The following is a 26,447-nucleotide window of genomic DNA, read 5'->3' as shown; positions in this document are numbered from 1 at the left end:
AAAACCTTCCGAAGGTTCTCCAGCAAAGAGATTAAAATTCAAATTCCAACCTAAGGCCATAGGACTCTGCTTATGGGCCCTGCCTGGCACCTCCCCATATCTCCCACTCTCCTCTACCCTCAATCCACTCCAGCCATGCTCACTTCCCTTACTCTCTTTCCACTCTCAGGATTTGTGCCCTTGCTCTTCCATCATCGTAGGACTCTTCCAGCCCAAATAGAATCACAGGCTGCCTAAAGGTCACTTCCTTGACTCCTCATGGCCACCATGCCCTCCTCCTATGTATTTGCACTATTTGTAACACTTATCCCAAAGTGTGATTATTTGTCTTCTCCAGTGGATCTTGGGCTCCTTGAGGGACCCAGTCTCTTTTGGTCATCACGGTATACTCACTGCCCACAGAGAATGGAAATAATAGTACTAATAATGATTTTTAGAAGTTTTTATTTTAATCACCTGGTGTTTATCACAATGACTTTGTTGTTGTTGTTGTTTAAAGAAAAAGTTAGGGGCGCCTGGGTGGCTTAGTGGGTTGGGCCTCTGCCTTCAGCTCAGGTCATGATCTTGGGGTCCTGGGATGGAGGACCTGGGATCAAGGGTCCTGGGAATCTCTGCGGGGAGCCTGTACCCCTCCCCCCGCGCCTGCCTCCCTGCATACTTGTGACCTCTGTCTGTTAAAATATTTAAAAGAAAAGAAAAGAAAAAGTTAACATTTAACGGGCGCCTGGGAGGCTCAGTCGTTAAGCGTCTGGCTTGGACTCAGGTCCTGAATCCAGGGTCCTAGGATCGAGCCCCACATCGGGCTCCCTGCTTAGTGGGAAGCCTGCTTCTCCCTCTCCCGCTCCTCCTGCTTGTGTTCCCTCTCTCGTTGTGTCTCTCTAACAAAGTCTTTAAATAGAAAAGAAAAAGTTAACATTTAAGTCGTTACCATGCTGAGTACCAATCCTACTACTTTAACTCATTTAATCCTCATAACCACTTCACGGTTACTCACTGTCCACGATTCAAACAAGCAAATTTAAGCAAGAAATGTTATACAACTTCTAGTAAGTGAATACGCAGGCATGCAACAGTTGAGTGAATGAGTAAATCAATGAACCGCCTCAAGAAGCCGGCGTCAGGAAGCGGGAGGAGGTACCTTGTCCGGCGGGCGGGGCCTGGGGTACAGGCGCCAACGGGCACACAGCAATGACTGGCGGCTGCCTTGGGATGCCTGGCCCCGCCCATGCCGCGCAAGGGCCGCTGGGATTTGTGGTCTCCGGTCCACCTAGCCACGTCACGGCGTCCAAACACTAAGTCCTCCTCTGGTGCAAAGTACGATCTGTATCCCCAAACTTCTAGGTAGGCTCCTTTACTCCCAGACCCCTATTCCTTATTCCTCCTCTTTCTGAGGTCCGTTGGTGTAGTCTCCCGGCTCTGCGGGTCCCGCTCTCAAGGTAGGGTCTCTCGGTGTTCTATCTTCCCAGCCCGTAGCCAACTTGGTATCGTCTTCTACGTTCACCAATCCCCCCGCACCCTTCGGTATGGCCTCTCCCGCCACACCCCCCTGAAGCTGCTGCGCGCAAGTCCCCTCAGTTCCTCCCCCTGTAGCTCGAGCCGCCCAGAGTATGTTCCAATGGCCGTGTTCCCCGCCCCACACACCCTCTCCGTTTCCTGAGGCTCCCCCGGCCCTGTTTTGGTACAGCCCGGCCACGCCCCCTCGCGGACGCTCTTGGTACGCGCCGCGCTCCCCCGCTCGCCGCAGTGGTTTGGCCGCGGCGACCCCTCTTCGGCGGCGCGTCCCCTGCGCTTGGTACAGCCCTGCCCGTCTCCCCCGAAGCCGCGCGCCCGCGCCCCTCAGTCCGTGGAGCCTGCAGCCCCCCGTGTGGCCCGTGGCAACCCCCAGCCCACTCGGCCCGTGCCCGCCATGGTCCGTCCGCGCCGCGCTCCGCACCGCTCCGGCGCTGGGGGCCCCCTCGGGGGTCGCGGTCGCCCTCCGCGGCCCCTCACAGTGCGCGCTGCCCGCTCGCGCTCCTGGCCGGCCAGCCCTCGCGGCCCGCAGCCGCCGCGGATCCGGGCCCGCTCGGCCCCTCCCATGGTGAGCCCCCCGCCTTTTTTCCAGAGCCTTCCACGGCCCCGCCCCCGCCGGCCCCTCCCCCGGGCTCGGGTCTTTGTCCGCGGTCCCCTCCTTTCTGGGGTCTCCGGGTGGCCCTAGGGGTGGTCCCGAGTGGGATCGAGTTCCCCCGTGGAACCCCCCGGGTGGTACGCGCCGGGCTCTCCCCTTTGTTGCGCGTTTGGGCTGGGGTGGCGGGGGTGGGGTACGGGGGCGGGGAGGGCTCAAATTACTGCTGACTCCGCGTCCCGATTTAAACGCGGGGTGGGGGGCGGGCGAGCGGCGTGCACGCTTGTTTTTCTAATTGGAAAGTTGGGTCTCTCTTCGGGCAGGAAATCTGGAAATGGTGGGGGGGTCTGAGGGGCCGCGGTGAGTGGGGTCCGCGTCTTAAACTCGCATGCCCAGGTGTTGTACTTGGGGGTGTTCATCTCCGGGCCCGCGCGGGTCCGCACGGAGCCCGTGGCGTGTGCGCCCAGGGTTTGCACGGCCGCCCAGATAAGGGATGCCCTTACGGAGTGCAGCAAGCCCCAACATAAACATCTGGCTTTGCAAGTACATTAACTACACACGCTTCCCCAGACCCAAATTACGTACGCAAAAATGTTCAGGCGTACTTGGAATAATAGTAAAACTGCACATCCTGGCGTGAAACGCACGCCCAGATGTGCGTTTTGCCCTAGGCTGGCTCTGGAGTTCGCTGCTTCCCTCCACTGCCCCGTCGTTGTGCATGACAGGTCGCTGTGGCGGCCCCACACGAGCCTTAAAGAGGCTTCCTGGGATCTTCAATGTAGATATCAAGTCTTGAACACCTCCCACAACTTAAACATATCCCTTCCCTTCACTGGCTCGCCCCCGAGTTCAGCAGTCTCATTTAGTTGTCAGGAGCGTTTCTGGGATCTTGAAATGTGCATGGTAAGGCTTTCGATCTCCGGAGTAGGAAACAGGCTTCCATGTAAACAATTTACATATCAGAGGCAAAGGCAAATTTTGCACACACTTGCCCAGCTGGGAGAGTTGCTCTGGGATTGCAGTTAAGCCTAGCCCCTTACTGTCCTCCACTTTGATGGGCTCCCCTGCTTGTTGCAAGTAGACCTGAGCTTTTGGGTAAGTGTTCCTGGTGTGTACGTCCTAGACCAAAACATTTTTCAGGTGCTGCGGGGTCAGCTCACCCTCCCAGACAAAGCCGACTTTAAACACTTGCGCCTGCAGTTTACTCGGCCCTGGGTCCTTGAGCGCATTTGCCAGGATCCGCAAAGGCCTTTCGGCTCTGTGCTCTGAGCAGCTGTTGTTAGACTCTCTCTACCCCACCTGTGGCACCTGCAAACCCAGGGCTTCAGCACCTGTCCTGCATCTCAGACGCCACCTGGCCCGGGACACACACCAGCACGTTCCTACAGCGGGATGCTCTCTGGTTTTCTTCCTAGCTTGATACCCTTGCCCAAATTCCTGTATCACCTTCCCGGATCAAGGTCATGCTGGCTCAGGTTTTTCTGTTTACTTTTGAAGCCCCCATGAAATACTTTTCCTGCCTGTCCTTCTGGGACTGGAGACATCTGTGTGCTTTGTAGGAAATGCGGAGGGTGTCCATCAGTAGTACCATGAAAAGTAACAATTGTTACTTCTTTTGCTGCTTGGAGGCATTTACGAGGGAGGTTTTCGGGGCTTGCTTGCTGCCAGCCTGTTCCAGAGCCTTCCCTTGTTTGCTTTGAGATGTTTTTAGTTTACAAAAAAAAAAAAAAAAAAGATAGCTGGTAGAGTGCCCTGGGAAGAGTAGAATGTGGAGCTTTCTTTGGCTTTATTGCTGGAACGTTCTTCTGGTGTTCGGCAAATGCTCTCGAGATGTTTGAGACCCTCCAGGTGGTGGTACACTGCCTCTTCCAGAAGTGTCCCCGCCTCCCTGGATGGCTCTGTGTGCTTTATCTCCTCCCCCCTGAGGTCAGCCTGGTGTGGTTGCAGCATGGAGTCTGCAGGGCAGGAGGGCCTGTGACCCCCTGAAAGGCTTGGCGGGAGCTAGAGGGGGAGGGTCCGGACTTGGCTTGAGGGCCACCGCAGAGCTTTGGGAGAATTTTGAGGGGGGAGGGGGTTGCGTCGTTGCAAACCAGTGCGCCAGGCAGCTAGCCGCGGTGCAGGCTGGCCTTTGTGTGGTGGGGACTCCGAGGAGGCCTTGGGCCCCCAGAGCGTTGTTCTCTGAGTTGGATCGGGACAGAGGGACTAAGAATTGGCTTAGGCCAGGGGCTCGAGTGGATGACATCTCCTGAAGGGGGTGGGAGGGTGTTCAAGGCCGAGTGCACAGCTGGAGCGAAGTCTGGAGGAGGATGCAGACCAGTGTGGAGGTGCCAAGGAGGGTCTTGGGGGCTCGGGTTCTGGAGTAGCGTTAGGAAAAGCACGTGGAGGTCAGCTGCTTGGGGTCTTGACCCCTGGGAACGGGGTTTGGATGTGGTTCTGGGAGTTGCCAAGCAGGGGATTTGGGTCTGAACGTTGTGAGGTATGTTGGTGGGGGATAGCCTGCCTATGGGTCCCTCAGCCTCAGTTTCCTTGCTCCCCTGTGCTGCAGCAAGGTGCTCGGGTGTTCGGCGCCTTGGGTCCCATTGGGCCTTCCTCACCTGGTCTTGCCCTCGGGGGCCTGGCTGTAGGTGAGCACCGGCTCAGCAACAAGCTGCTGGCCTGGAGCGGCGTCCTCGAGTGGCAGGAGGTGAGCTGTGGCCGGTCTCCTGTGAGTCCCCGCAGGGGCTGAGGGCTGGCCTCTGTGGGTGGGGCAGGCTGGGGCATCTGGGTTGTGTCCAGTGACCCCTCCTGCTCCCACGACAGAAGCGCCGACCCTACTCAGACTCCACTGCGAAACTGAAGCGGGCCCTCCCTTGCCAGGCCTACGTGAACCAGGGCGAGAACCTGTGAGTAGAGGCGGGCATACGGGTGTCAGGGTGGGGGCGGCAGGCAGGCGGCCGGGGTGGGGGCTCCCCTGACTCTCTGCCCCCCGCAGGGAGACTGACCAGTGGCCCCAGAAGCTGATCATGCAGCTCATCCCGCAGCAGCTGCTGGTAAGACCTGCCTCCGGTCCCCTACAGCCCCCCCCCCCCCGGCAACCCCCTGCTCCCCCCACCCCCTGCAGTGACCCAGAGGTCCCCTTGTTGCCTACAGACCACCCTGGGCCCCCTGTTCCGCAACTCCCAGCTGGCGCAGTTCCACTTCACCAACAGAGACTGCGACTCCCTCAAGGGGCTTTGCCGCGTGATGGGCAATGGCTTCGTGAGTAGGGGGTTGGGGCCCCTCCTGAGTGCATGAGGACCTGGCACAGCGGGAGGCGGGGGCCTGGAGGGCACGCTCTCTCCGTGGCATCTCGTCCCTCTGGAAGTGGGGGGGTCTCAGGTAGAGCAGCATCTGCGGGACCACCCTGGCTGGGGCGGCTGGGGGCTGCGGTATGGGGCGGATTGTTCTGTGCGGAGGCTCCTTCCTCCTCTGGCAAACAGGGCTAGTGCCTGGGTTCCTTCTGTGGGGCTGTTATGAGGAGTAAGTCTGTGCACAGTGCTTGGGGCAGTGATTTGCGTGGGTGGCAAGGGCCCGCTGGCCGTGAGCTGGGGAGACCATGGTGCTGGGCCATCAGGAAGTCAATCTCAGTCTGGTCTCTGCAGGCCCTGGGGTCTGGGCCTCATCTCATCTGCCCCTGGTTTCGGCAGAGTGGTTCAGTTGTGGAAGGGGACAGGTGCCAGTACGGGATACATGCAAGGAGAGTAGGTTGCCCAGGACACCATGGGGCTGAGCTCTGGGGTCCCCTCCAGTCCCTGGTCCCTTTTGGGACCAGCACCTCTCCAGCCCCGTCCTGTCTTCAGGTCCTGTCATGACCCTCTGTGTCCAGGCAGTTCCTGTTCCATCAGGGGCTGGACAGACTGGTGCAGTGTTGACTCTTGGGGAAGAGACTGGTCCCCTTAATTCACCACTTTGTGGAGGGCCTGCTCTGTGCGTGGCCAGCAAGGCCCTCAGGCTGTAGGGAAGGCCATTGACTGCACACTTCCTGTGCCCCCGGCCTCCCATGTCTGGTCCTACTAGTAGTTCTGGGAGGACCCACTGCACACAGGTCCAGAAGGTGCGGGGGACAAGTTCCCTGAGCAGGTGGCCCCTACGCAACAAGAGACGGCCGGACAGCCTGGGGAATTCTCTGAAGTGCATGCCCCTTCGGTCCTGACAGCCGCCACCGAGGGCTCTGTCGGACTCCTGGTTTCCCAAGTCCCACCGAGGAGGCACTAGGATCTCATGTGACAAATGTTTATGTGGCGTGGACTGTGGAGGCTACTGTGAGGCCATTTTACAGATGGGAAAACTGAGGTCCAGGAACACGAGGTGATTGGCGTCAGGTGACAAAGCTGGGAACAAGCAGAGCTGGGTTTGTGCTTAGGGCCTTCTTGGAGGCTGTTCTGGCCCTGCTGGCAAAGGCGGGTCCTGCTCTAAGGGATGGGACTGGCATTAAGAGGGGGATTTGAGTGGGAGATGGAACCCCAACCCCAGATTCACCAGGTGGGGGAGACACCGAAGCACATGCTCGGAGGGGCATCTGGCCCCTTGGGCTGCCCCAGGGCCCCTGATCTCCTGCTCCCCTCCCCCAGGCGGGGTGTATGCTCTTCCCCCACATCTCCCCCTGCGAGGTGCGCGTGCTTATGCTGCTGTACTCATCCAAGAAGAAGATCTTCATGGGCCTCATCCCCTACGACCAGAGCGGCTTCGTCAACGCCATCCGGCAGGTCATCACCACGCGCAAACAGGTGTGCCGTGGCGCCCAGGCCAGCCCTCAGGTCCCCAGGCAGCGAGCGGGTTGGTGAGGCTGGGTCGGTGAGGCCTCGAGAGCATGGGGCCTGATGGGGGCAGCTCCTGCCAGGAGGGACACCCGCCTCGAGCGGGGCACAGGCAGGCTAGCAGGGAGTGCTACATGTGGCTGGAAGGCTCTAGAGGGTGATGTGTGTCCTGGCTCATCCCTTACAAGTTGCTTGTGAATAATATCTGTCTTGCTCCTTGTGTTCTGGCTGTGCAGCAAATTATAGGGCTGTTTAGTTCTTAGAGGCCGACCTGTAGGCTTGGTACCCCAGGTTGAGCATCAGAGACTGGTTCCAGGGCGTTCAGGAGTCGTGGGAGGTCTGTGAGCAGGCGGATGGCAGGGCTAGCACCGGGGAGTCCTATGGGGCTGCCAACAGCCTGGAGGCTGAGGAGCCAGGAAGGAAGCTGGAGTGAGGCTCCTGGACGGCTGGGAGGCTGCCCAGAGGCCTCCTCTGGGGTGCTTCTGGTTACCAGGCCCCCTTTTCTGCTTCCACAGGCCGTGGGCCCTGGCGGTGTCGCAGGTCCGGTTCAGATCGTCAACAATAAGTTCCTGGCATGGAGCGGTGTCATGGAGTGGCAGGAGGTGAGTCTGGGGTGGGGGGTCCTGGGTGACCTCGAGACCAGTGCGTCCTTCCGGACTGGGGTGCCTCCCCACTCCTGATGTCACCCTCTGTCCTCTCCCCAAAAGCCCAGGCCTGAGCCCAACAGTCGGTCCAAGCGGTGGCTGCCCTCGCACGTCTACGTGAACCAAGGGGAGATCCTGTGAGTGGGGGGCAGGGGGGGCCGGGAGGCCAAGGCAGGGTCCTGGTGAGACCCAGCTTCCTGACCCTCATCCCCTTGGGGCCCCCCACAGGAGGACCGAGCAGTGGCCGAGGAAGTTGTACATGCAGCTCATCCCGCAGCAGCTACTGGTGAGTATGAAGCAGGGGTCCTCAGGCTGGCCACGGTCCTTCCCCAGGGAGGGGACCCTGGGGTTGCCAGACAGAGAACATTCCAAAGTGCAAGTGCACGGAGGCTGGCCACCGTGACGAGCACAGGCAGATGGACGCAGATAGTGGCTGGGGTTGGGGGTCCACATAGGACCCATCTGAGGTTGTAAGTCAATGCCGCCACAGTGTGTGGACCGCACAGAGGCAGGGCTTCCGGGTCACGGAGCTGCCCTGGCTGGCCCGCAGACCACCCTGGTGCCGCTGTTCCGGAACTCACGCCTGGTGCAGTTCCACTTCACGAAGGACCTGGAGACGCTGAAGAGCCTGTGTCGGATCATGGACAATGGCTTCGTGAGTGTGGCGCGGGGCTGCGGGGCCAGGAGATGAGCGACAGGGATCGTTTCTCCACACCAGCTGCGGGGGGCATCATGGTGGCCCTGGTGGCCGTAGGCTGGCCTTGTGTCTGGACGCGTGCTGGCTCCTAGTCCATGGACTTCCCTGGGGCTCTGCGGTCCTGACCCTACTTTACAGATGGGGAAACTGAGGCCCAGAGGCAGGCCCCGGGTTCACTCAGAGCGTGGAAGGGCAATACCACAGAGCATAGACCCGGTACTCCCAGGTTCCTGCTCTCCCTGGGGATAGGGAGCCACTGGCCTGCAGGTTTATTAGTGAAAACTCGAGGCTCCCCCAGACCCCTTGCCAGGCAGGGAGGTCTGTCTGCTTCCAGCCGGGGCCCTCAGAGCACTGGGTTCTCTGCCAGTGGGCCTTGGCCTCACTTTCTCCAGCAGCGAGGGGAGGCAGGTATCCTCCAGGGCTAAGGAAAGTGCCGCGGTCACTGCGTTCTTATGGGTGTTGCTGCACCTGGCCAGCGTCTGTCCCACAGCTGAACGGATCGCCGCTGGATGAGGGTCTCTGCCAGCCAGCTGTGGGTTTCTTCCACATTCAAGAGTTTGCCTTCTTTTGACCCTCATGCTCTGCTGCGGGCTCTGGTCGGTGCACTCAGGAAGGGCTTCCACCGGCCACCGCTGCTGCAGCTGTCCCCCGAAGGGGCGCCAGGGGCCTGTGAACCCTCTGGCTCCATTTGATCACCTGCGAGGTGGGGGTGGGGACCCCGGGCCAGGAGGAGCAGGGGTCGGTGTAACAGCTGGAGCCCTTGGTCCGCTCCCCAAGCTGGCAATGCGGTGGCCACGGTTGGCTGTGTCCCTGCCTGTGGAGGGCTCACGGGGCTTTGGCCACTCTGGGGCTGCATGTGGGGGACTGTAGGGTTGGGCTTCGGGGGGCTGGCAGGGCCTGTGCATCTCATGTGGTGGCTGTCCGTCAAGGTCAAGGCCACCCTATGCGCTTGCTGCCAGTGGGGTGCTTGACCATGGGCACTGCCAACTTCATGGCCCCTTGATGCAGAGTCCGTGAGTCCCCGAGTGGGAATGACACCAGGGCTGTGAGAATAGCCATCAGGATGCTTTGGCACAAGGCGGCCTGTGTGGGTGGGAGTGTCCGTGCCTGGCGAGACGCCCATACCCTGCTGCGCCCCCCAGGCCGGCTGCGTGCACTTCTCCTACAAGGCGTCGTGCGAGGTGCGCGTGCTCATGCTGCTGTACTCGTCGGAGAAAAAGATCTTCATCGGCCTCATCCCCCACGACCAGAGCAACTTCGTCAACGGCATCCGGCGCGTCATCGCCAACCAGCAGCAGGTCCTGCAGCGGAACCTGGAGCAGGAGCAGCAGCAGCGCGGGGTGAGGCCAGGCTCCCTGCCCCCCAGCCCCCCACCTCCCCTGCCCCCCAGCACCGTCCCTGCTTCTGACACTGCCTCCCTGCCTTCCTCCCTGCAGATGGGGGGGTAGTGGCCACTCCCAGGCTGGGCCCCTCCAGGAGTCACAGACGAGGCCCCTGCTGAAACTGGTGAGTGGCACTCAGCTCTGGGGGGGTATAGGAAGTTCAAACTCTGGGGGAGTTTAGGAAGCCAGAGTGGGGCCCTCCCTGGCCTTGAGACCAGAGCAGAGAGGCAGGTTCAATCCCGCTGGTCCCAGGATGTGATGGAGCTGCAGTTTCACAGCCGTAAGCCGTGGGGTGCCCGGGCCAGCCCCTCCCACGCTCCTCCTGCCCGCAGGTCAGATGTCTCTGAGCAGAGGCCCCTGGGGATGGCAGCTGCCCAGCGAGATGGAGGACCGTGGCCGGAGAGGTCTCCAAGGACGGTCCCCAACCCTGTACGTGCCCCCAATAAAGTCTTTTAAAAGCCCACTGGCTACCAGGCTCTGTGTCCAGATGCCTCGGGAGTTGGGTGGGGGGTCAAGCCCAGCCCATCCCCAGGTTTGAGTCTTTCAGTTGCGGGGGGCTGGGAATGTGCGTTTCTCACGGATTTCCGAGGGAGGCCACCTCTGACATCAGTCACCCGAGCCAGGATGGAGCCGCGTACTTCATGGAGCTGCCCTCAGTGGCTGGTCAGTCCCTGGTGAGCCGTGGCCAGTGGCCTGTCCTCCTTGGAGCTGGCCGGCCATGTTTTGGGACCTGGTCTGCTTGCCTCTGCCCCTGTGGATCCACCAGGCTGCACCTGGCTGGCAGCACACACAGGCTGGGGCCCAGACAGTAGCAGGACCCCCTTCCCCCCCCCCCCCACTCCCCACGTCCAGGCCACCCCCCTGAGGTCAAGTCCAGGATACAGTTTCTCACCAAACGGGGGTCCAGCACTTGTCTTCAGGGTCCCATCGCTTGAGCCTCAGCTGGCTCTGTATCTGGACAGCCGCAGGCAGGGAAGAGCTCCCTCCACCCCCTTGGGGGTTCCCCAGTCTAGGATGCCCACGACCATGGGTCTGAGAAGCCTACCCTCTGTGGGGAGGCCAGCAGCCTCGTGCTCCCAGACCTGCCTGTCCTGAGCAGACCACCCTCCTCCCCAGCACAGTGCTGCTCAAGTGTAAAGAAAAACAGGATTTATTGGGGGTGAAGTGAAGGTAGGGGAAGGGGCAAGGACTGGTGGGGAGCACTCAGCCCTCCGAGAACTGGGTATACAGGCGCTCGAGCGTGGGCTCCACATTCAGCCGGAATGGGATCTCCAGGATTGCCGAGAATCCTTCTGCCAGGGTCGGAGCCTCGAACTGCTTTCTGGTGCCAGGGGGTGCAAGGGGGCGGTGAGACCGGGCCCAGCGCCCTGATGCCCCCCCCCCGCCCCCACCTCCTGGGGCCTCCCTGCAGGGAGGCTGCTTACCTGTAGCCGTACATGACCACGTCTGACACAGGGGCATGGGAGGAGCCCGTCATCTCTCGGAACTACGGGAGGCAGGGGAGCCGGGGTCACAGGGGCGGCCTGGGAACTGGGGGGATGGAGGGGAACGTGACAGCAGGGGCGCAGTCCGGCTCACCCGGTTGTTGTGGCGAGCCTGCTCCAGGGTGGCCGTGAAGAGGAAGCAGCGGCAGGGGACCCCTGCATCTTGGGCACACTTAATGTACCTGTTGGGGCCGGGAAGGTGGCAGGCTGGTCAGGGGCCCTGACCACCCCTCCCCCTACCCAGAGGCCACCCTGGGACCCCCCGTACCTGGCCCGGCTCAGAGGGTCTGGGTTGGTGTTGTCAATCACGACCCGTTTCCTTTGCTTTAGAGCGTTCTCACACATGGTCACACAGCGCTGCCACGAGCCCAGCGTGTCCTAGGGTACAAGAGGCAACCCTAAGTGGGGGGGCAGGGATACAGCAGGACAAGGGTGTGGGGAGACCTTGCAGGAGGGAGGATGGCAGAGGTGCAGGGGAAGCAGGGAGCTGGTGAGGAGCCCACAGTCGGCGGGGGGGGCAGGCAGGGGTGGAAGGACCTCGGGGCCCCTGCCCACAGCCTGGGGGTGCAGTGGCTCACCCTGTTCACGTGGACGTAGCCCGCAGACACGAGGTGCTCCTGGAGGAAGGTGGACTTGCCAGCTGTGAAGCAGAGGCAGGGTCAGGGTCAGGGGGGGCCTGAGCACCCAGAGCCGGGCTGGGGCCTCTGCAGGTCAGGAGTCAGGGTGTCTCACCCCCAGGAAATCCCACGGCGACCACCACTTCAGGGTCGGAGCTCAAGAGGGAGCTGGACTCAGGGAGGTAGAGCGGCCCCGAGGGGGAGACGGTTCTCTGGGAGAGGTGGACACAATGAGTGTGACCCCCTCCTCATCCCCCGCACCCCCCACTCTTGTTCCTAGAACCTCACCGGATCAAAGGTGGGGAGCACAAAGCTGGCGATGGGCCAATTCAGAAAGAACTCCTCTGGTGTGGCGAAGGGCAGGCCAAGGTTGAGTGCGAACTGGGTGAGGATTGGGGATGGGGGCACAGACGTCAGAGAAAGTGGGGATACACCTCCTGGCGAGAAGGGGACAGGGGCCTCACCAGACGGTCTGCGCAAGAGAAGTCTTTCTTCTTCCGCCCAGGGGCCCAGTTGGCTGGGCGCCCAGCTGCATCTGAAAAACAGGAGACACACCCCCATGTCACCAGCGACCTTGGGGACAGAAGTCCCTGGCCCTGGGGGATCCACACTCAACCCAGCCCTGGGTCCTTACCTCCCACGAAGACACTGTCCCTGATGGAGATGGGCATATCCTCGTTGGCCTGGGAGGGACAAGTGAGAAGCCCGTGGGCATTGAGGACGCCACTCCCGCATCTGTTCCCCTAGAATACTAAAGGGTGCCCTGTGTCAGGACCCCACCCTCCTTCACTGCCACCACCTGAATCCTGGACTGTTCATCCAGGCGGCTGGGCTCTGGGCTTCTGCTCTCACCCATCTGTTCCTTACTCAGCCACCAGAGGGTGCCAGTTCCTATTTCCTGAGCTTCCTTCCCTCCCAACCCTCCTGAGCACCCTTTGCTCCTGCGCTGGTAAAAGGGAAGCCCTTTACATGAGGCCCCCCTCAGTCTCTCACCTGCCAGCTCTCTGACCTCACGCCCCAGCCTCATCCCAGACCTCATGGTCCCGGAACAGAACACACTAGTCACAGCCCTGCTTCAGGACCTTTATACTCGCAGCTACTCCGGACCTAAACCGCTCTTCCTAGCTACCCACGTGGCTTCCTCTCTCCCCAGCTGCAGACCTCCGGGGGCACCTGGGAAAGGCATGACCTGCCCACCGTAGGTAAATCCTGACATCCCTTGCTTCACCCCTCCTGCTAGCTCACACACCGGTCTCTGCATCCACAGCCTGCACCCTTACGGGTACGCGAGCACCCAGCACATCTGTTCTGTACACTGACCTTCAGCTCAAAAACCTGTCGCGCTTCAGAGCAAATGCACACACAGAAGAACGCATGAACGTGTGATCTGCTGCCCACCCACTCAGATCTTCAGGGTTCAGGAGCCCCGCCCTCATATACCCACAGATGGGGACAGGAGGAAAAGAGGAGGCAAAGACCAGGGAAGGAGATGGGAGGGAGAGAAGGGAAGAGGCCAAACACCAGAGACATGCAGGGGGAGCCTGGGCTGAGTTAGGGAAGAGGGGAGCCAGGGGGAGGCCACCGCTCACCTGCTCCTGCAGATGGTCCCACATGCCAACCACCGGCTTCCGGTACAAGCCGGCGTGCGTGGCCACCAGCACCTGTAGGCGGAAATCAGACACCATCCCGGGCTCATTCCTGTAATCCTTCGAGGGCATGTGGGTGCCAGGAATGCTGCCCCGATCCTCACCAACCCAGAGAGCTCCCGGTGCCTGGGAACCTACCATTTATACGGGGTTTCTGTTAGCAGAACCACCCAGGGCCTCTGGTTGCTCCCAGGGTCCCCAACCCTCCCCCTCCCCCTGGATTTTGTACCTTCTCCCTGGGTCTCTGTTTCTTCCTCTCTGCCCCTCCCTCTAGGTCCCCATCCCCCCACCTCCATGGCCCTCATACTCCCCTGCAGCCACACCTGAAAGGGGAGCCCCAGTTTCTCCACCACAGCCTCCACTTTAGCCTTGAACTCCTCTGCCGGCAGCTTCCCACGCCCAATGGCCATCTGGTTGGTGAAGATCACCAGCTGGGGAGCACAGCAATGTCACTTGGTGCCCTCCTCACCAGGGCCCCGGCCTGCCCTGTGATCTGGTCACCGCACACAGAAGCACACACACCTTGTAGCCCTCGGCATCCAGTTCCCGGAGCTTCCGCGGAATCTCGAGATACAAGATCCTAGAGCGGATGGGAAAGCAGAAGGGTGACCTGGAGCCCCATGGGGTGGGGAGGGGGGTGTCAGCCTCACTCTCACTGCCCACCTTGTTCTGCCTCTTCTCACCTCCAGTCACTGGGGCCAGTGGGAAAGACCTTCCCAGAGCGTGTGGTGATGAGGGTCCCGTCCAGATCAAAGCCAGCCACCTGACGTCAGCAAGAAAAAAGGAACATCAACCCTGTTATGCCTCCGATCGCTGGACTCACAGGCTGCGTCATGTCACCCCTGCAAGGTAGAGACGTTACCACTCACCTGTCACCCAAGGGGAAACTGAGTCACAGAGCGCCCGCACATCTTACGGAAAGAAGGTCCATGGCAAAGATGGGTCCCTGCCCCTCCCAGAGTGCACAGCCTGAGATCTACACTGTACCCTCTCCTACTCCTTCAAAGCCCCAGGGCTGGCAGTTTTAAAATGGGGTTCACGTCCTACCCAACCATCTCCTCTGGCCTCCACCTCAGAAGGCCGACTGGGAAAATAAAAACAGGAGTGAAATTGCTTAGGTGCTAACCCCGCCTCGAGGAGGCTCCACGAGCTTTTTCACAGGCTCATCAGTTTACTGGTGAGACCAGTGGGGCTCGGAGCGGGTGGCCTGGGGCCCCATGAGCTCGAGGCTCTGCTAAAATGATAGGTGTTCCCTCCTGTGGTTTCAGTGGGTCAGGCAGGGGCTGACAGACATCCATTTCCCCAAGGCTTACAACATCGCCTGAATTTGTCATCAGGTTTGCTTCACAGAAAAGCAGAAGCTAAGAGAGGCTGAAGGACCGGGGCGGGGGGGGGGGGGGGTGTAGGGGGGTGGGGTGGGGACACTCTGTGTGGCTCCCTCAGCCTCACCTTGCCGCGGGGTTTCACCCCAGGTGCAGTAAACACCAGCAGCTTCTCGAACTTCTCCCAGCCCGGGGATGACTTTCGCGTCCGCTTTTTCTGTGGCTCAACATCCTGTGCCACATCTGGAGCCACCGGAGGGGTGCGGGGCGGAGTGTCCTGCTGGGATTCAGGTGTGCGGGCCTCTTCCCAGCGCAGGGTTAGCGGGTGGAGGCCGTTGACCAAATACAGTGTGTCCCCCAACCTCAGAGAGCCTTCTGACCCCGGAGCCAGCTCCTGGGTCCCAGCAGTTGAGGGGTTAATTCCCAGCTGCAGAGGTAGAGGGAGGAGCTGGGATTGACTGCATCCCAAACCAACAGCCCCTCTGATTCAAACCCCCACTTTAAGGACTACCTTTCCCTACCTGCCAATCAGACCGGTAAGCCCCGCCTTTCCACTGTATACCACCAATCAGGGATGAGTGAAAGTTACAGTTTCCAGTTTTACCACTTTATTTTTTTTTTAAATATTTTATTTATTTAGTTGACAGACAAGAGATTACAAGCGGGCAGAGAGGCAGGCAGAGAGAGGGGAGGAAGCAGGCTCCCCGCTGAGCAGAGAGCCCGATGCGGGGCTCGATCCCGGAACTCTGAGATCATGACCTGAGCCGAAGGCAGCGGCTTAACCCACTGAGCCACCCAGGCGCCCCAAGTCTTATCCACGTTAAATGTGGATGGATACCCGCTGAAGTGGCAGCTTTACGTGATCATCTCTACTCGCCACACCTGCTCCCCTCCAAACCAGGTCTTTCCAATGGGCCTGCTGAGTTGCCATTCCTCCCCAACGCCACCCCGACTTTGCCGAGGAACTGGTACCTGTTTCACTGCCACAGTCTTGGTCCCGGGGTCTGCGACCAGCTCCACTGAGGGTTGAGAGTGTGGAGTCAGAATGTGCATCCTTGTGCGAGTGCCTTCTCCACTACTGGGAGCATGGCCAGCTTCAGGCCATGCGATGGGGACGCTACATCCCACTCGGGAGGGAAAGCAGTTTATTTCCAAACGGCTGTCTCCTTGACATGCAGTAATTAGAGGCCTCAGGATTGCCTGTGAGGCGGTTCTTGCCTAGGGGCAGGGCGGGCATTTTTCTGTATAGAACTGGCTTCTCCTTGATGACGCCGTATGGCTAGGTGCAGGTCCTCGGCTTCGCCCATTACCCCCCACCCTGCTTAGCAACAAGTACTTTTAGGATAGGCTCTCTCCTTGGGAAGGGTCGTGACCTGACTCAAACCTTCCGGTGACCTGAGAGCATCCTCTGATAACTGTCTCGGGATTGGCTCCACCCCTCCCCCCTAAGGGCTCTGGCTAGTTCCAGATCAGGCACAGCATTTCTCTTTCTATGCTCCCCAAAGGGCACCTACCAACTTCAGGACTAGCTACACCGCGCAATCCAGCCCAGTGGCCAAGCAGCTCCCTTTTACTGGACTGGCTGTCCCCTTTTCCCCAAGACCGAGTTCCCGCGCCAGCAGCGGGCCACACCCCCCACAGCTCCGGCCCCGCCCACCTTGGTTTCTGGAGCACTTCCGGTCGGTAACCTGGGTCAAGGGTCCCCGGCCCAGGACAAGGACTTGTCTATCCGAGGGCAGGAAGATAGGGGGCGCGCCCCCAGGGGGACTCTCCAGCCACAGGCGGCCCTGGGCCTCCACCTCAGCCATCCCGGGCGCCAGCCTGAAGGGAAACAGGTAAACAGGTTTGAGTGGCAGGTCGCTCTCAAATTGCTACAGGAAGTCCCGCCTCCTCTCGCCCCCCGCCCCAGCCAGAAATTTCCCTTCTTCCGCTAAAGGATCCGGAAATCCCACCCTCACGCCTGCCGCCGGCTCGCGCCGTTTCCCAGGCGACGACGCCCCGCTCAGTCCCGCTGCGAACCCGACCCTAACATTCCAGGGCAAAAGCCAAGAAGCTCGCGCGCACCCCTGACTCGGTCCCACGCTCACCGTCCCGACCGGGGCTCACTTGCCACTTGCGACCAGGGAATTCCTGCCCGAGGCGCTCTGCCCGCAGCTCCGCCGGCTGCTTTCTCTGTTTCTCGGCGGACGGAAATGACTCGCCCTCCGGAATTGGGGAAGGGCCTTGGCTCCTCCCACGACAGAAGCCCCGCCCCACGACTGCGGCTTAGCGCTCTGACCTTCATCTCTCCTGCAGCAATGAGAGGCTCCGACCAGTAGGGGGTGTGGGTCCTCTGTTCACAGATTTTCCTCTTTACACCTTGAACTCCCAACATTCATTCCCTTACTTACAGGGGAAGAAACTTTTCCTCTTGAGGATGATTATCAGTCCCCCGACAGTAGCCCTGACCCTCAATACGGCGACTTTCTCATCTTTAAAGAGGGTATAGTTTCCACTTCATGGAGTTACTAGGATGATTAAAGGAGTTAGTAGATGTAAATAACTTTATACAAGTGTTTGGCTGGCAGCTCTCCCTTTAAGTCTTGTCTGTTGCTAGCATTCAAGTGGTGGTCTGATGGGAGAGGAAGATTCCAGGTTTACTTGACCCGACCCAGACATCGCACCAGGTGCCATTTGTTTTCTAATCCTCAACTGTTTTGTATTAGGCACAAAACTCCCGGCCTCAGCGGGACGTTCCTGGCTTTGCTGGGGACTATGTGCACTCAGAACACGGATTCCATAAAGACCAGTCACATTCCAACACTCGTCCCCCAGAAGATTGGAGGTTAATGGTCACATAGGACTAGAATTCTTCCTTCACACCCCATGAATCTCTTTTCTTGTCTGTAAAATGGGGACAATAATAACAACTCCCAGCTTTGCACTGAAAAAATCAGTGAGATGCCGCTCTTTCGGCTTCACCAAGTGTTTGTTGAATGAACACACTTTATACTCATTTGTCAGAGGTAAAACTCTTTAATCTCAGACCATCCCTCCCAACTCCCGATCCCCACCCACGACTCTCTCCCCCCACACAAGGGCCGGAGAGCGAGGGCCCCTGCCCCCAACCTTGGGTGGACGAGGGCCCTTTAAGGCACCTGTGGGGGTGGGGGGAGAGGGGCGGGAGCTGGTGCCGTCCTGGATGCAAGGACGAACTACGATTGGCAGGCTGTTATGGGATGGAACCAATGAGAGGGTGTCAGATGCAGGGACAGGATTGGGCCATCCCTGGAAGGGGACAGAGGGGAACGTAGTCAGGACTCGGTCAGAAACGACCCCAGTCCCAGTAGTGTAAAGAACGTAAATTTAAGGCCGCAGGCCAATCCTGGGCACAGGAGGAAGGTTTGGCCACGCCCTCAGGAGTCTAGAGCCAATCAGGCGGGGAAAACCCAGGAACGGGGGAATGGCTACTCCCAGGATATTGGTTAAGCCCTTTGGGTTCAAGCCAATCAAATGAAGGAGTTTCCCATTCTCTAGGCCGAACAGGCTTGCCACTACCCAATCCTGGGGCTTGACTGTTCTCTTTCAACCAATGCCGCGCGGGCAAAGCCCTTGTTGCTAGGCAAAAAAAAGACGGGTAACCCCTGCGAGGGCTTTAAACTAGCCACGCCCCGATCTGGGAGCGACCCAATCCCTTAATCGAACGAATCTGTCGCCGGGCAAAGCAAGCGGCAACAGACGCAATAGGGAAACTAGATAGGTCCCACTCCTCGGCGCGTGAGAGGATCGTGGAGGGAAGGACAGCAGGATTGGGAGGGAGGGGGCAATCCCGGAGCCCCGGGGACCTGAGAGGCCGGTCCCGGGTCGGACTCGGATTGGCCGGCCCCGGGGGCGGGGCAGGGGTGTAGTGTGGGGCGGGGCGGACGGTGGGCCGGGAAGCGCGCTCCCCGAGCCTCAGTATTTCCGCTTCAGCTTCTGGAAGTCGCTGGTGTTGAGCCGCGGTCGCGGCAGGTCCCCGAAGACCTGGGTGTCCTCGGCCTCCCGGAGCACCAGCGCGCGCATGCTCGCCGCGATGCGGTCCAGGTCCGGCGAAGAGGGCTGCGGGACCGGGGCGAGGTCAGCGCCCGCTGCGGCCCCGCCCTCGCCCCCCCAACTCCAAAGTGCCGCCAAAGTAGCACTTTGCCTACACCCACTAAGGCCCCTTACCCTGACTTGGTCCGCGTAAGATCCTCCTACCAAACTCAAAACACCACCTCCTCCATGAAGCCTTCCTGCCCCTCTCCTCCCCTTCTTGGCCTGACGCTATGTGCAAGAACAGCCACCTGTCCCATTGCCCTTCCAGTTCCTTCTTACACAAAGGAACTGTGCTGCTCTGGTGACCATCACTCTGCTGACCATCAAGGCTGTGTGCACTCAGAGTCATGTCTAAAGATTTGGTTTGGACTTGGCACTGAGTCACGGGAACAATCAGGCCTCTGCCACTGGATAGTTGTCAACAAGCATTTCATCTCCTGAGGCTTTGGTCTCCCCTTTTAAAACGCGGGGCTGATGACAGAGCCTGAGACAATCAGCACAGTGATTGCTCAAGTACTGTCCACTACCATGCTGCCCACGCTGTAGGGAAAGGATCCCTTTTCCGGTTGGCCTCCACCAAAGAGGGGCCCTGTCATCCTGTCTGCAGCCCCAGCAGCTAGTGCAATCTCCCTGATGGCCTGACGCCTTGAGCTGGGCCCAGCCTTCCCCAGAATGGGAGAGGCCACGGACAGAGGCTGGACCTCCGCCCATTCAGAGACTGGCCAAGCGCCACCACTCAGGCCTCAAACATTGTTAACTGGGCTTCCCCCAGTGGCAGTGCAGACAGCAGCAGCAGCAGCAGCAGCAGCGGATGGAGGCTGCCACTGTGTGAATGAGCCCCCTGAGAGGCACCAAGGGGAAGGGGACCATGAGACCGCAGGGCCTCCACACTTGCCATCTGTAACTCCTTTCTGAAAGGAGGCTGTGTTCCAATCCCAGCCCTGCCCCTCCCAAGTTGAGGTCTCGGGAAAGTTACAGATACTCCCTGTGCCTCAGGGAGGTTCAGGGCTAGGTTAGGAAGAGCCACCCAGGCCAGCCCATGAAGGCCACAGGGAGGACTGGATGGGAGGCGGTGGGGGAGGGGCAAATTCCAGGAAGAGCCAGGAACATGCAGGGTGGGGACAGAAGGTGATCTAACCCCTCTGAGCCTCAGTTTCCCTTTCTGGAGGGGATATCAAAATATCCGTGTCTTGGCTGGAGCAAGTAAGTATTCTGTAAATGAAGCTGTTCCTGAAAACCTAGAAGAGAATTTCTCTGCAAGGCACTGGGGTACACTGCAAGGCTGCAGCTGTTAAACCTTTAGGGTTCTGGCCCAAAAACCTGCCTCAGGAGGTGGAGGGCAAGATCAATCCTAGGAAATGTGTCTTCCATCCCTGAGGGCTTCCTGGAGGAAGTGGCTCTGAGTCGTTCCCTCCACCCTCCTCTCCTCTCCTCCCCTTTGCTCCTCACCGGCCCGTTCTCCTCATCTGATGACCGTGCTTCTGTCCTCTTCTCCTTGAAGGCCCAGACGGGCACGGACACAGGCAGGGACTTGGCATACTGCTGTGTGGGCAAGGCTGAGGCCGGCGGCACTGAGTAGGCTGGGGGGCCAGCAGGGGTCTCCTCACTCAGGCTGCCATCTGGGAGAGAGGGCAGACTTCAGTCTCTGCCCTTGCCTTCATCCCAGCACCCCCCAGGGGTGGGGACAGCCTGGGACTCTTACCGTCTGTGCTCTCGGGGTCCGACTCACAGAAGGGGGGCAGGTCCTGGAGTGTGGCATCCTCGTCCATCACAAAGAGCCCTGTGGGTGTTAGCAGCCCAGGCCGGTCAGGTCCCACTACTCTTGGCTCCAGCCACCTCCCACCGCCACTGTCTCCCCACTCCTCGCATCCACCAGGCCCTTGCAAGCCACAGGGCCCCTGGAATTATTCTCTCTGCCTCAAAACACCCTTCTCCTAGTTATCTGCCTGGTCATCCGCACAAATCCAGTTTCTGTTACACCCTCGGATGAAAGCAACTGGCTGAATATACATGAAATCCACACGGCATCTGGGATGAAGGACTCAAAATACCAACCGAGTACGAGACGATTATGATCCCTGTTTCACCGACAGGGACCAGGAGGTACAGTAAAGCTAAACCACTTGCCCCAAGTCTCCCACTTAATAACCATGTCACCGGGATCTGAACCCGAGCCACCTAGCTCCGAGGCTGCCCTGAACCCTATGCGGGTTTTCTCCAGTGAAGAAGCCAGCGTTAGCAGTAACGACAAATGAGTAAGTCCTGCTTACTGAGACCTTCCTGCAAACTCCTAATCACTCTTCAAAGCCCGAACGTTGTAATCCAGTCTCTTCAAAGTATCCAGCCTCTGGATTCCCCTCCAAAACAGCCAGTGGCTTTTCCTTCTGGCCTCCTTAAGCGGTTGCCTACGCCCCTGTAACTCCCATCTTTGTTCTCACAAGCATTAGGCACCACACGTTTGGAAACAATTCCTGTTCTGCTTAAGCTCCCAGCTCAGGTCCCGACCCCATGGGCTCCACAGGGCACTGCCTCCTGTCAGGACTACCAATTCCTTGGCCAGACAGGGAGTCTCCCCAAGAAAAGGGCCCAAGGGGCACCTGACTGGCTCAGTCAGTTAAGCATCTGCCTTCGACTCATGATCCCAGGGTCCTGGGATTGAGCCCCACATAGGGCTCCATACTCAGCGGGGAGTCTGCTTCTCCCTCTCCTGCTCCCCCTACTTATGCTCACACTCTCTCTCTGTAACAAATAAGTAAATAAATTCTTTTAAAAGGGGGGGCGGGGGGCGCCTGGGTGGCTCAGTGGGTTAAGCCGCTGCCTTCGGCTCAGGTCATGATCTCAGGGTCCTGGGATCGAGTCCCACATCGGGCTCTCTGCTTAGCAGGGAGCCTGCTTCCTCCTCTCTCTCTCTCTCTGCCTGCCTCTCTGCCTACTTGTGATCTCTCTCTGTCAAATAAATAAAATCTTTAAAATAAATAAATAAATAAATAAATAAATAAAATAAAAGGGGGGGCGGGGCCTGGCCCCAGGTTAACATGTAAGGATACAGGCTCGGAGAGGGGCCATGACCTGCTCAGAGTCACACAGCCGGGCACAGGCAAGCCAGCCCGCCCCCCCCCCCCCAGGCTCTCTGTGATTGCGGCTGCCACAGAACACCTGGGTTCAGAGACAGGCAAGTCCCACCCCTCCAGGAAAACTGCCCTTGGAGGCAACTTGCCAAGCCAAGAGCCACCCTGCCCGGGTCTGTCTCACCTCCGTTGTCGCTGACACCCAGCCGCTCCCCAGAGGTCTCAGTCTCTGTCGGCTCGTCCTCATCTTCGTCATCGTCCTCCCTGGCCAGGGTAGGCCGAGGTGGGCTCCGCGCAGGACTGGGTGGCTGTGGTGCTGGCGGGGGTACGGGGGGCCGGGCAGCAGCGGCGGCCCTGTGGGCCAGGGCGATGTCGTGGAGGCAGCGGCGGGCGGCCTCGGCCAGAGCCCCACGCCCGTGGGCTGCATAGGCACAGGGGCCCGGGCGGGGCGGTGGGGGCGGCGCGGCAGTCAGCAGCACCAGCTCCGTGCCTGTCCGGGCCCGGAAGCGCTCAGCAGCCCCCACCACTGCCTCCCACAGCTCCTCGGGGCGCCCCGACGCCATCCACGCCCTGCAGAGCAGAGCAGGACAGAGAGCTGAAGCCCAGCGGATTGACTGCACAGTCTACACCTGCCCCCAGGCGTCCACCTTCCCCTAGACACCACTCTGATCCCTCCCGGCCACCTTGTTCCCAGCTGGGCTCACCCCTTCCCCCAAATTCCTCCCCATCCGGACCTCCTGACTCCATCCGTCCCCAACCCTCCAGCCCCATCCTTCCTGGTCCATCCAGTTTTCACAGCCCCAGTCCCCACCTTGGCCCTGCCTTGTCCAATACAGAACCACCAACCACATGTGACTAAGGAGCACATGAGATGTGGCAGGTCCAAGGGGAGCGGGACCAGGAGTATGAAATCCACACTGGTGTTTGAGGACTTCGTACAAAGAGGGAGGATGTCAAAGGTCTCAGTGGTAGTCTGACGTTGATCACACGTCGAAAACACGACATTTCAGACATAATGGCTAAATAAACTATGGTGGAAATGAATTTCATCTGTTTCCCTTCTACTTTTTTAATGTGGCTTCCAGGAGATTTGACATGACAGGCCTGGCCAGCACTCCTTCTGCTGGACCATGGTTCCCACCTCTTCCTGAACCTCTCAGCCTTCCCCTGCCCCTCCCAAGTCTCCCCAGCACAGAGTTGTGGCCGCTCAGCCTCACACACTTCCAGACTTCTGAGGCCTGAGGCCTACAGTCCAGATCCCGTGTCCACCAGTTACTTGTCAATCTTTCTCTCACACTAGCGTGGAAGGAGCTTTCCCTCACCCCAGATCAGATCAGTCCCCCCTCTTTGGGCTACAACGTCTGTGAATCCCCCCATTCTAGCACAGGGCGCTCTGGGGGAGGACTGTGTGGGTCCATCTCCATCTCTGTCTCCCCAGTCACTGTGGAGCTGCCCGAGGGTGAGCCTGGAAGGCTGATCCCAGAGCCACCAGCCTTGCCCCACTCAGTGGCAGGCCTCAGAGAGCAGGGGCGGAGCTCTCTTTGCTGAGACTCCATTCACGAAGCTCTGTACTTCTGAAAAGACTGTTCCGCCAGTTCCTCTGGAAGTCGTCCTGATCCCCCAGGACGGATCAGCTGATCCTGATTCTGATTCTGATCCTGATTCCTTAGATGCACAGTGCCCTGGGCTACCTCCATTACAGCCCACTGTCCCTTGAGCTTAAGACAATCGTACCTCTGTCTGCCTCCTCCATCACACTGTGAGCTCCCCAAGGTCAAGATAAAAAGAGCAAAGGGTGGGACGCCTGGCTGGTACAACTAGAAGAGTATGCGACTCCTGATCTTGGGGTCATGAGTTCGAGCCCCACACTGGGTATAGAGATTACTTAAATAAATAAACAAACTTAAAATAAGAGAAAGAGAGAGAGAAAAGAGCAAGGGGCACGAGAGCTGGATTCCTGCTATCTCAAACCTGCTGTGTGACCTTGGAGCACTCACTGGCGCTCTCTGTGCCTCATTTTTCTTCTTCCTGTAGAGTGGTTGAGCCAGGGCGGCTGGGAAGCTGAGGAGCCTCCTCAAAAAGGTAGGGGCACCCCCCCCTCACTGGAGGAATCCAAGCACGGTTCTAGTCCAGCCTGGGTCATGTGTAGCCTGACTTCAATTTGCTGGCCCTTTTCAACTCCTAAGCACATAAGCCAGTGTTTGCTGAGCACTGACTCTGTGTAGGGAGCCCACATCTGTCATTTCACCTCCAACCTGACCCACTAAGGTGGGAGCTGTTCCCTTCCAGATGAGACAGCAAGGCTTGTGGATTACAAAGCCCCTGCTGGAAGCCACAGGCAGCAAGAACACAACCAGCACTATTCGTGATAGACCCCAGAGCAAATTCACCCAGTGCTTCCCACAGGCCAGGCAAGGATGCCAAGCAGGTCGTCACCATTCTCATCCACCCTCTCCCCAACCCTACCATGGAGGGGCTGTTATCACCCCACTTCAGCTGCAAACCAAGGGCCAGGGAGATTCAGTATCTTGATTAGGGTCATAGGGCCAGAGAGGAGAGCCTGTTCTTAGCCCCAAATGCCATCTTGCCTTCCTTAGCAGGAAAGTTTTATGTCCAGATGGGGAAAATGAGACTCAGAGAGCCTCAGGGACTCATCAGAGGGCCCAGAAGTTAAATGGGTCAGAGTAGGACTGACTCTGCTCTCTGCCTGACTCCAAAATCCAACAGAACTGAGAGGCAGCTCAGGGTCTCTCTCCCCTAGGAAACCAAGGCTCAGGGCATGGAAATGATTGACCCAAGGTCACACAGCCTGGCTGTGGAAGGCCTGGGGCTCTCACATCCCTGGGACATCAGGATGAACTCTCTGACCTAGATCTTAGGGTAGTTACAGGACTGAAAAGATTGAAGTGGGGAGAGTGGGAGGGAGGGTCTCCCTGCTATAAGGAGGAGGCCTGGGCAAACAGGAGGAGGGCAACTCACGCCTCTCTGCGGAAGGCCTGAGGGCTCTCTGGAGTGAGTTCTCCAAAAGTAGAGTGGCCAAGACCAGGGAAGACGCCACCCTTCCAGCTGCTGGAGGAAGTCCTGTATCCTCTAAGGAGCTCAGAGATGGATGGAGGGTTCCCCAGCCCCCCAAACTGAGGACTTTAGGATTAAGGAAAAGTGAGGCTTGTCCCCCACAGCAAGGGGAGGGGAGAGCTAAAGTAACTGGCCTCTTAATATGAGACGAGGAGGTGAACTGAAGAAAATGACTCTAGGAAGAGGTGAGGAAGGAAGCGAAGTCCGCCAAAGAATGAGGGATGCTAGTGAAGCCCCCTTCCAACCACCTGTCAAACTGGCAGGGCCTCCCACCCCCCCCAAAGTGGGAGAAACTCGAAGATGCCCTCCCCATCCACTACTGCGCGTAGCCGGGGTAAAGATGAACGTCTGGGCATTTCCTTGACCTCCTCCCCACCTCGGCCGGGGGTCCAGGAAAAACCCACTTCTCTAGGAAGAAAACAGGAAATCCCGCCCAGGTGGGGGCCAGGACCGGAAGTCCCGCCTTTGGACGGGTGAGGGGCGCCCCGAGTACCCCCAGAGCAACCCCCAGACCCTGTGGAGATGGTCCACGACCAAGGCAAGGATCCTCTTGGGTCTGGAGACCGGAGGATAAGGCTGTCTAGGTTTTGCCTTGGGTCAGACACGACGGTTCCCGCGGGCGACCCCTTTCCAGCGCTGAGCGTAGGGTTGCTGGAAGATCTCTGCCCTCTGATCTACGCAGGCCATACCCCTCCCGCGAGCGGCTCGCCCTCCCAGCGCCCCTCTCCTCTGGACGGCCAAATCCTCCCCACACCGCGGTTCACAACGCCGCCTCCACTCACGTGCCCGTAGCCAGCATGGCCGGCCCGGCGCCGTCGCCGCCCTCAAAAGACATGGCGGCGCCTTACGTCACTTCCGTGCGGCTGGCCCGCCTCCACGCTGCATACTCCGCCTCCCTTATTCGGCCGCCCGAAACCAAAATGGCCGTCATCGGATCACAGTGGGGCAATGACGACAGCGGGGTGCCCATAAGAAAGATGGTGAAAGAACGGCTTCAGCTTGCCCGGAAACGAGCCAGAACCATTTCGATTTGCTCCCAATACGGCCGTCACTACGTGCCTTCTCAGGACCACAGTAAACTAAGGCCAGCGACCTGACGTCCCTTACCCATCGTCGACCTTTTCCACAGAAGTGGAGGAAAGCAGTGCCCATTAACGACATGGTGCCGCTTGCCCAAAATGTATATGGATTCTCCCTCCAATTTATCCCCTTTCAGCACCAAAGTGGGGAAAGATCCAAAGGCAACTTTTTTTGCTTCGGTTTGCCAGGCTTCAATATGGCGGCTCAGGCCACCGCCTCCCGACGGTGACTCAGGAATTCGACGGGGTCGGCTTCGTTCCCGGGAATACTGACGGCTTCATCCCGTTAACCCAGGTCCCTCGGCACCTCTTGTGACGTACACCTCCTCTCACCTTCTTTTCCTTTACCCGTTTCTTTTCCAGGACCTCTATGTCGCGCCCCTCAGGGAGACGGGGGCATTGTTAATGCCCCGCATTAACATGGCCGCAGCAGACAGGCTTTGGCCGTGCCCTCGAGCAAAATGGCACCTCACTGGCTTCGATGCCAGTACACAATATGGAGAA

At 59.2% G+C, this 26,447-nt stretch overlaps 3 protein-coding genes across 9 annotated transcripts; 1 reads left to right on the top strand and 2 right to left on the bottom strand.

Moving 5' to 3' along the window:
* Positions 1–1,671: 1,671 nt before the first annotated feature.
* On the top strand, positions 1,672–10,062 carry PTOV1 (PTOV1 extended AT-hook containing adaptor protein). Of its 2 annotated transcripts, none has more exons than XM_059152059.1 (13): positions 1,672–2,077; positions 4,647–4,784; positions 4,901–4,983; positions 5,073–5,130; positions 5,231–5,338; positions 6,691–6,846; positions 7,392–7,478; positions 7,584–7,657; positions 7,749–7,806; positions 8,011–8,175; positions 9,360–9,557; positions 9,654–9,723; positions 9,932–10,062. In XM_059152059.1, the coding sequence occupies exons 1-12, from the start codon at positions 1,907–1,909 to the stop codon at positions 9,663–9,665; spliced, it is 1,308 nt and encodes a 435-aa protein (XP_059008042.1). In that variant the 5' UTR covers positions 1,672–1,906; the 3' UTR covers positions 9,666–9,723; positions 9,932–10,062. The 2 variants fall into 2 exon arrangements, with proteins under 2 accessions (XP_059008042.1, XP_059008043.1); XM_059152060.1 differs by having other exon boundaries at positions 1,677–2,077; positions 8,071–8,175.
* Positions 10,063–10,733: 671 nt separating this feature from the next.
* On the bottom strand, positions 10,734–16,902 carry PNKP (polynucleotide kinase 3'-phosphatase). Of its 5 annotated transcripts, none has more exons than XM_059152046.1 (17): positions 16,756–16,902; positions 16,326–16,489; positions 15,641–15,687; positions 14,796–15,095; positions 14,030–14,109; positions 13,869–13,926; positions 13,670–13,777; positions 13,290–13,361; positions 12,335–12,383; positions 12,165–12,235; positions 11,989–12,081; positions 11,816–11,912; positions 11,662–11,723; positions 11,352–11,461; positions 11,178–11,265; positions 11,024–11,085; positions 10,734–10,920 (listed from the first exon to the last, which is right to left on the bottom strand). In XM_059152046.1, exons 2-17 carry the CDS (start codon positions 16,474–16,476, stop codon positions 10,803–10,805), a joined length of 1,566 nt encoding a protein of 521 aa, XP_059008029.1. In that variant the 5' UTR covers positions 16,477–16,489; positions 16,756–16,902; the 3' UTR covers positions 10,734–10,802. The 5 variants fall into 5 exon arrangements, with proteins under 5 accessions (XP_059008029.1, XP_059008032.1, XP_059008031.1 ...); XM_059152049.1 differs by having other exon boundaries at positions 16,775–16,876; XM_059152048.1 differs by having other exon boundaries at positions 16,733–16,851.
* A 761-nt stretch (positions 16,903–17,663) lies between these two features.
* On the bottom strand, positions 17,664–26,407 carry AKT1S1 (AKT1 substrate 1). 2 transcript variants are annotated; one of them, XM_059152064.1, is made up of 5 exons: positions 26,277–26,407; positions 21,974–22,359; positions 20,424–20,501; positions 20,171–20,340; positions 17,664–18,745 (listed from the first exon to the last, which is right to left on the bottom strand). In XM_059152064.1, exons 2-5 carry the CDS (start codon positions 22,350–22,352, stop codon positions 18,602–18,604), a joined length of 771 nt encoding a protein of 256 aa, XP_059008047.1. In that variant the 5' UTR covers positions 22,353–22,359; positions 26,277–26,407; the 3' UTR covers positions 17,664–18,601. The 2 variants fall into 2 exon arrangements, with proteins under 2 accessions (XP_059008047.1, XP_059008046.1); XM_059152063.1 differs by lacking the exon at positions 26,277–26,407 and adding an exon at positions 25,647–25,792.
* Positions 26,408–26,447: the final 40 nt, after the last annotated feature.

Source organism: Mustela lutreola, chromosome 16 (genome assembly GCF_030435805.1).
Source record: "Mustela lutreola isolate mMusLut2 chromosome 16, mMusLut2.pri, whole genome shotgun sequence".
Taxonomy (NCBI): domain Eukaryota; kingdom Metazoa; phylum Chordata; class Mammalia; order Carnivora; family Mustelidae; genus Mustela; species Mustela lutreola.
The sequence above is the reverse complement of the archived record's forward strand: the minus strand, read 5'-3'. Positions and strand labels throughout refer to the sequence as shown.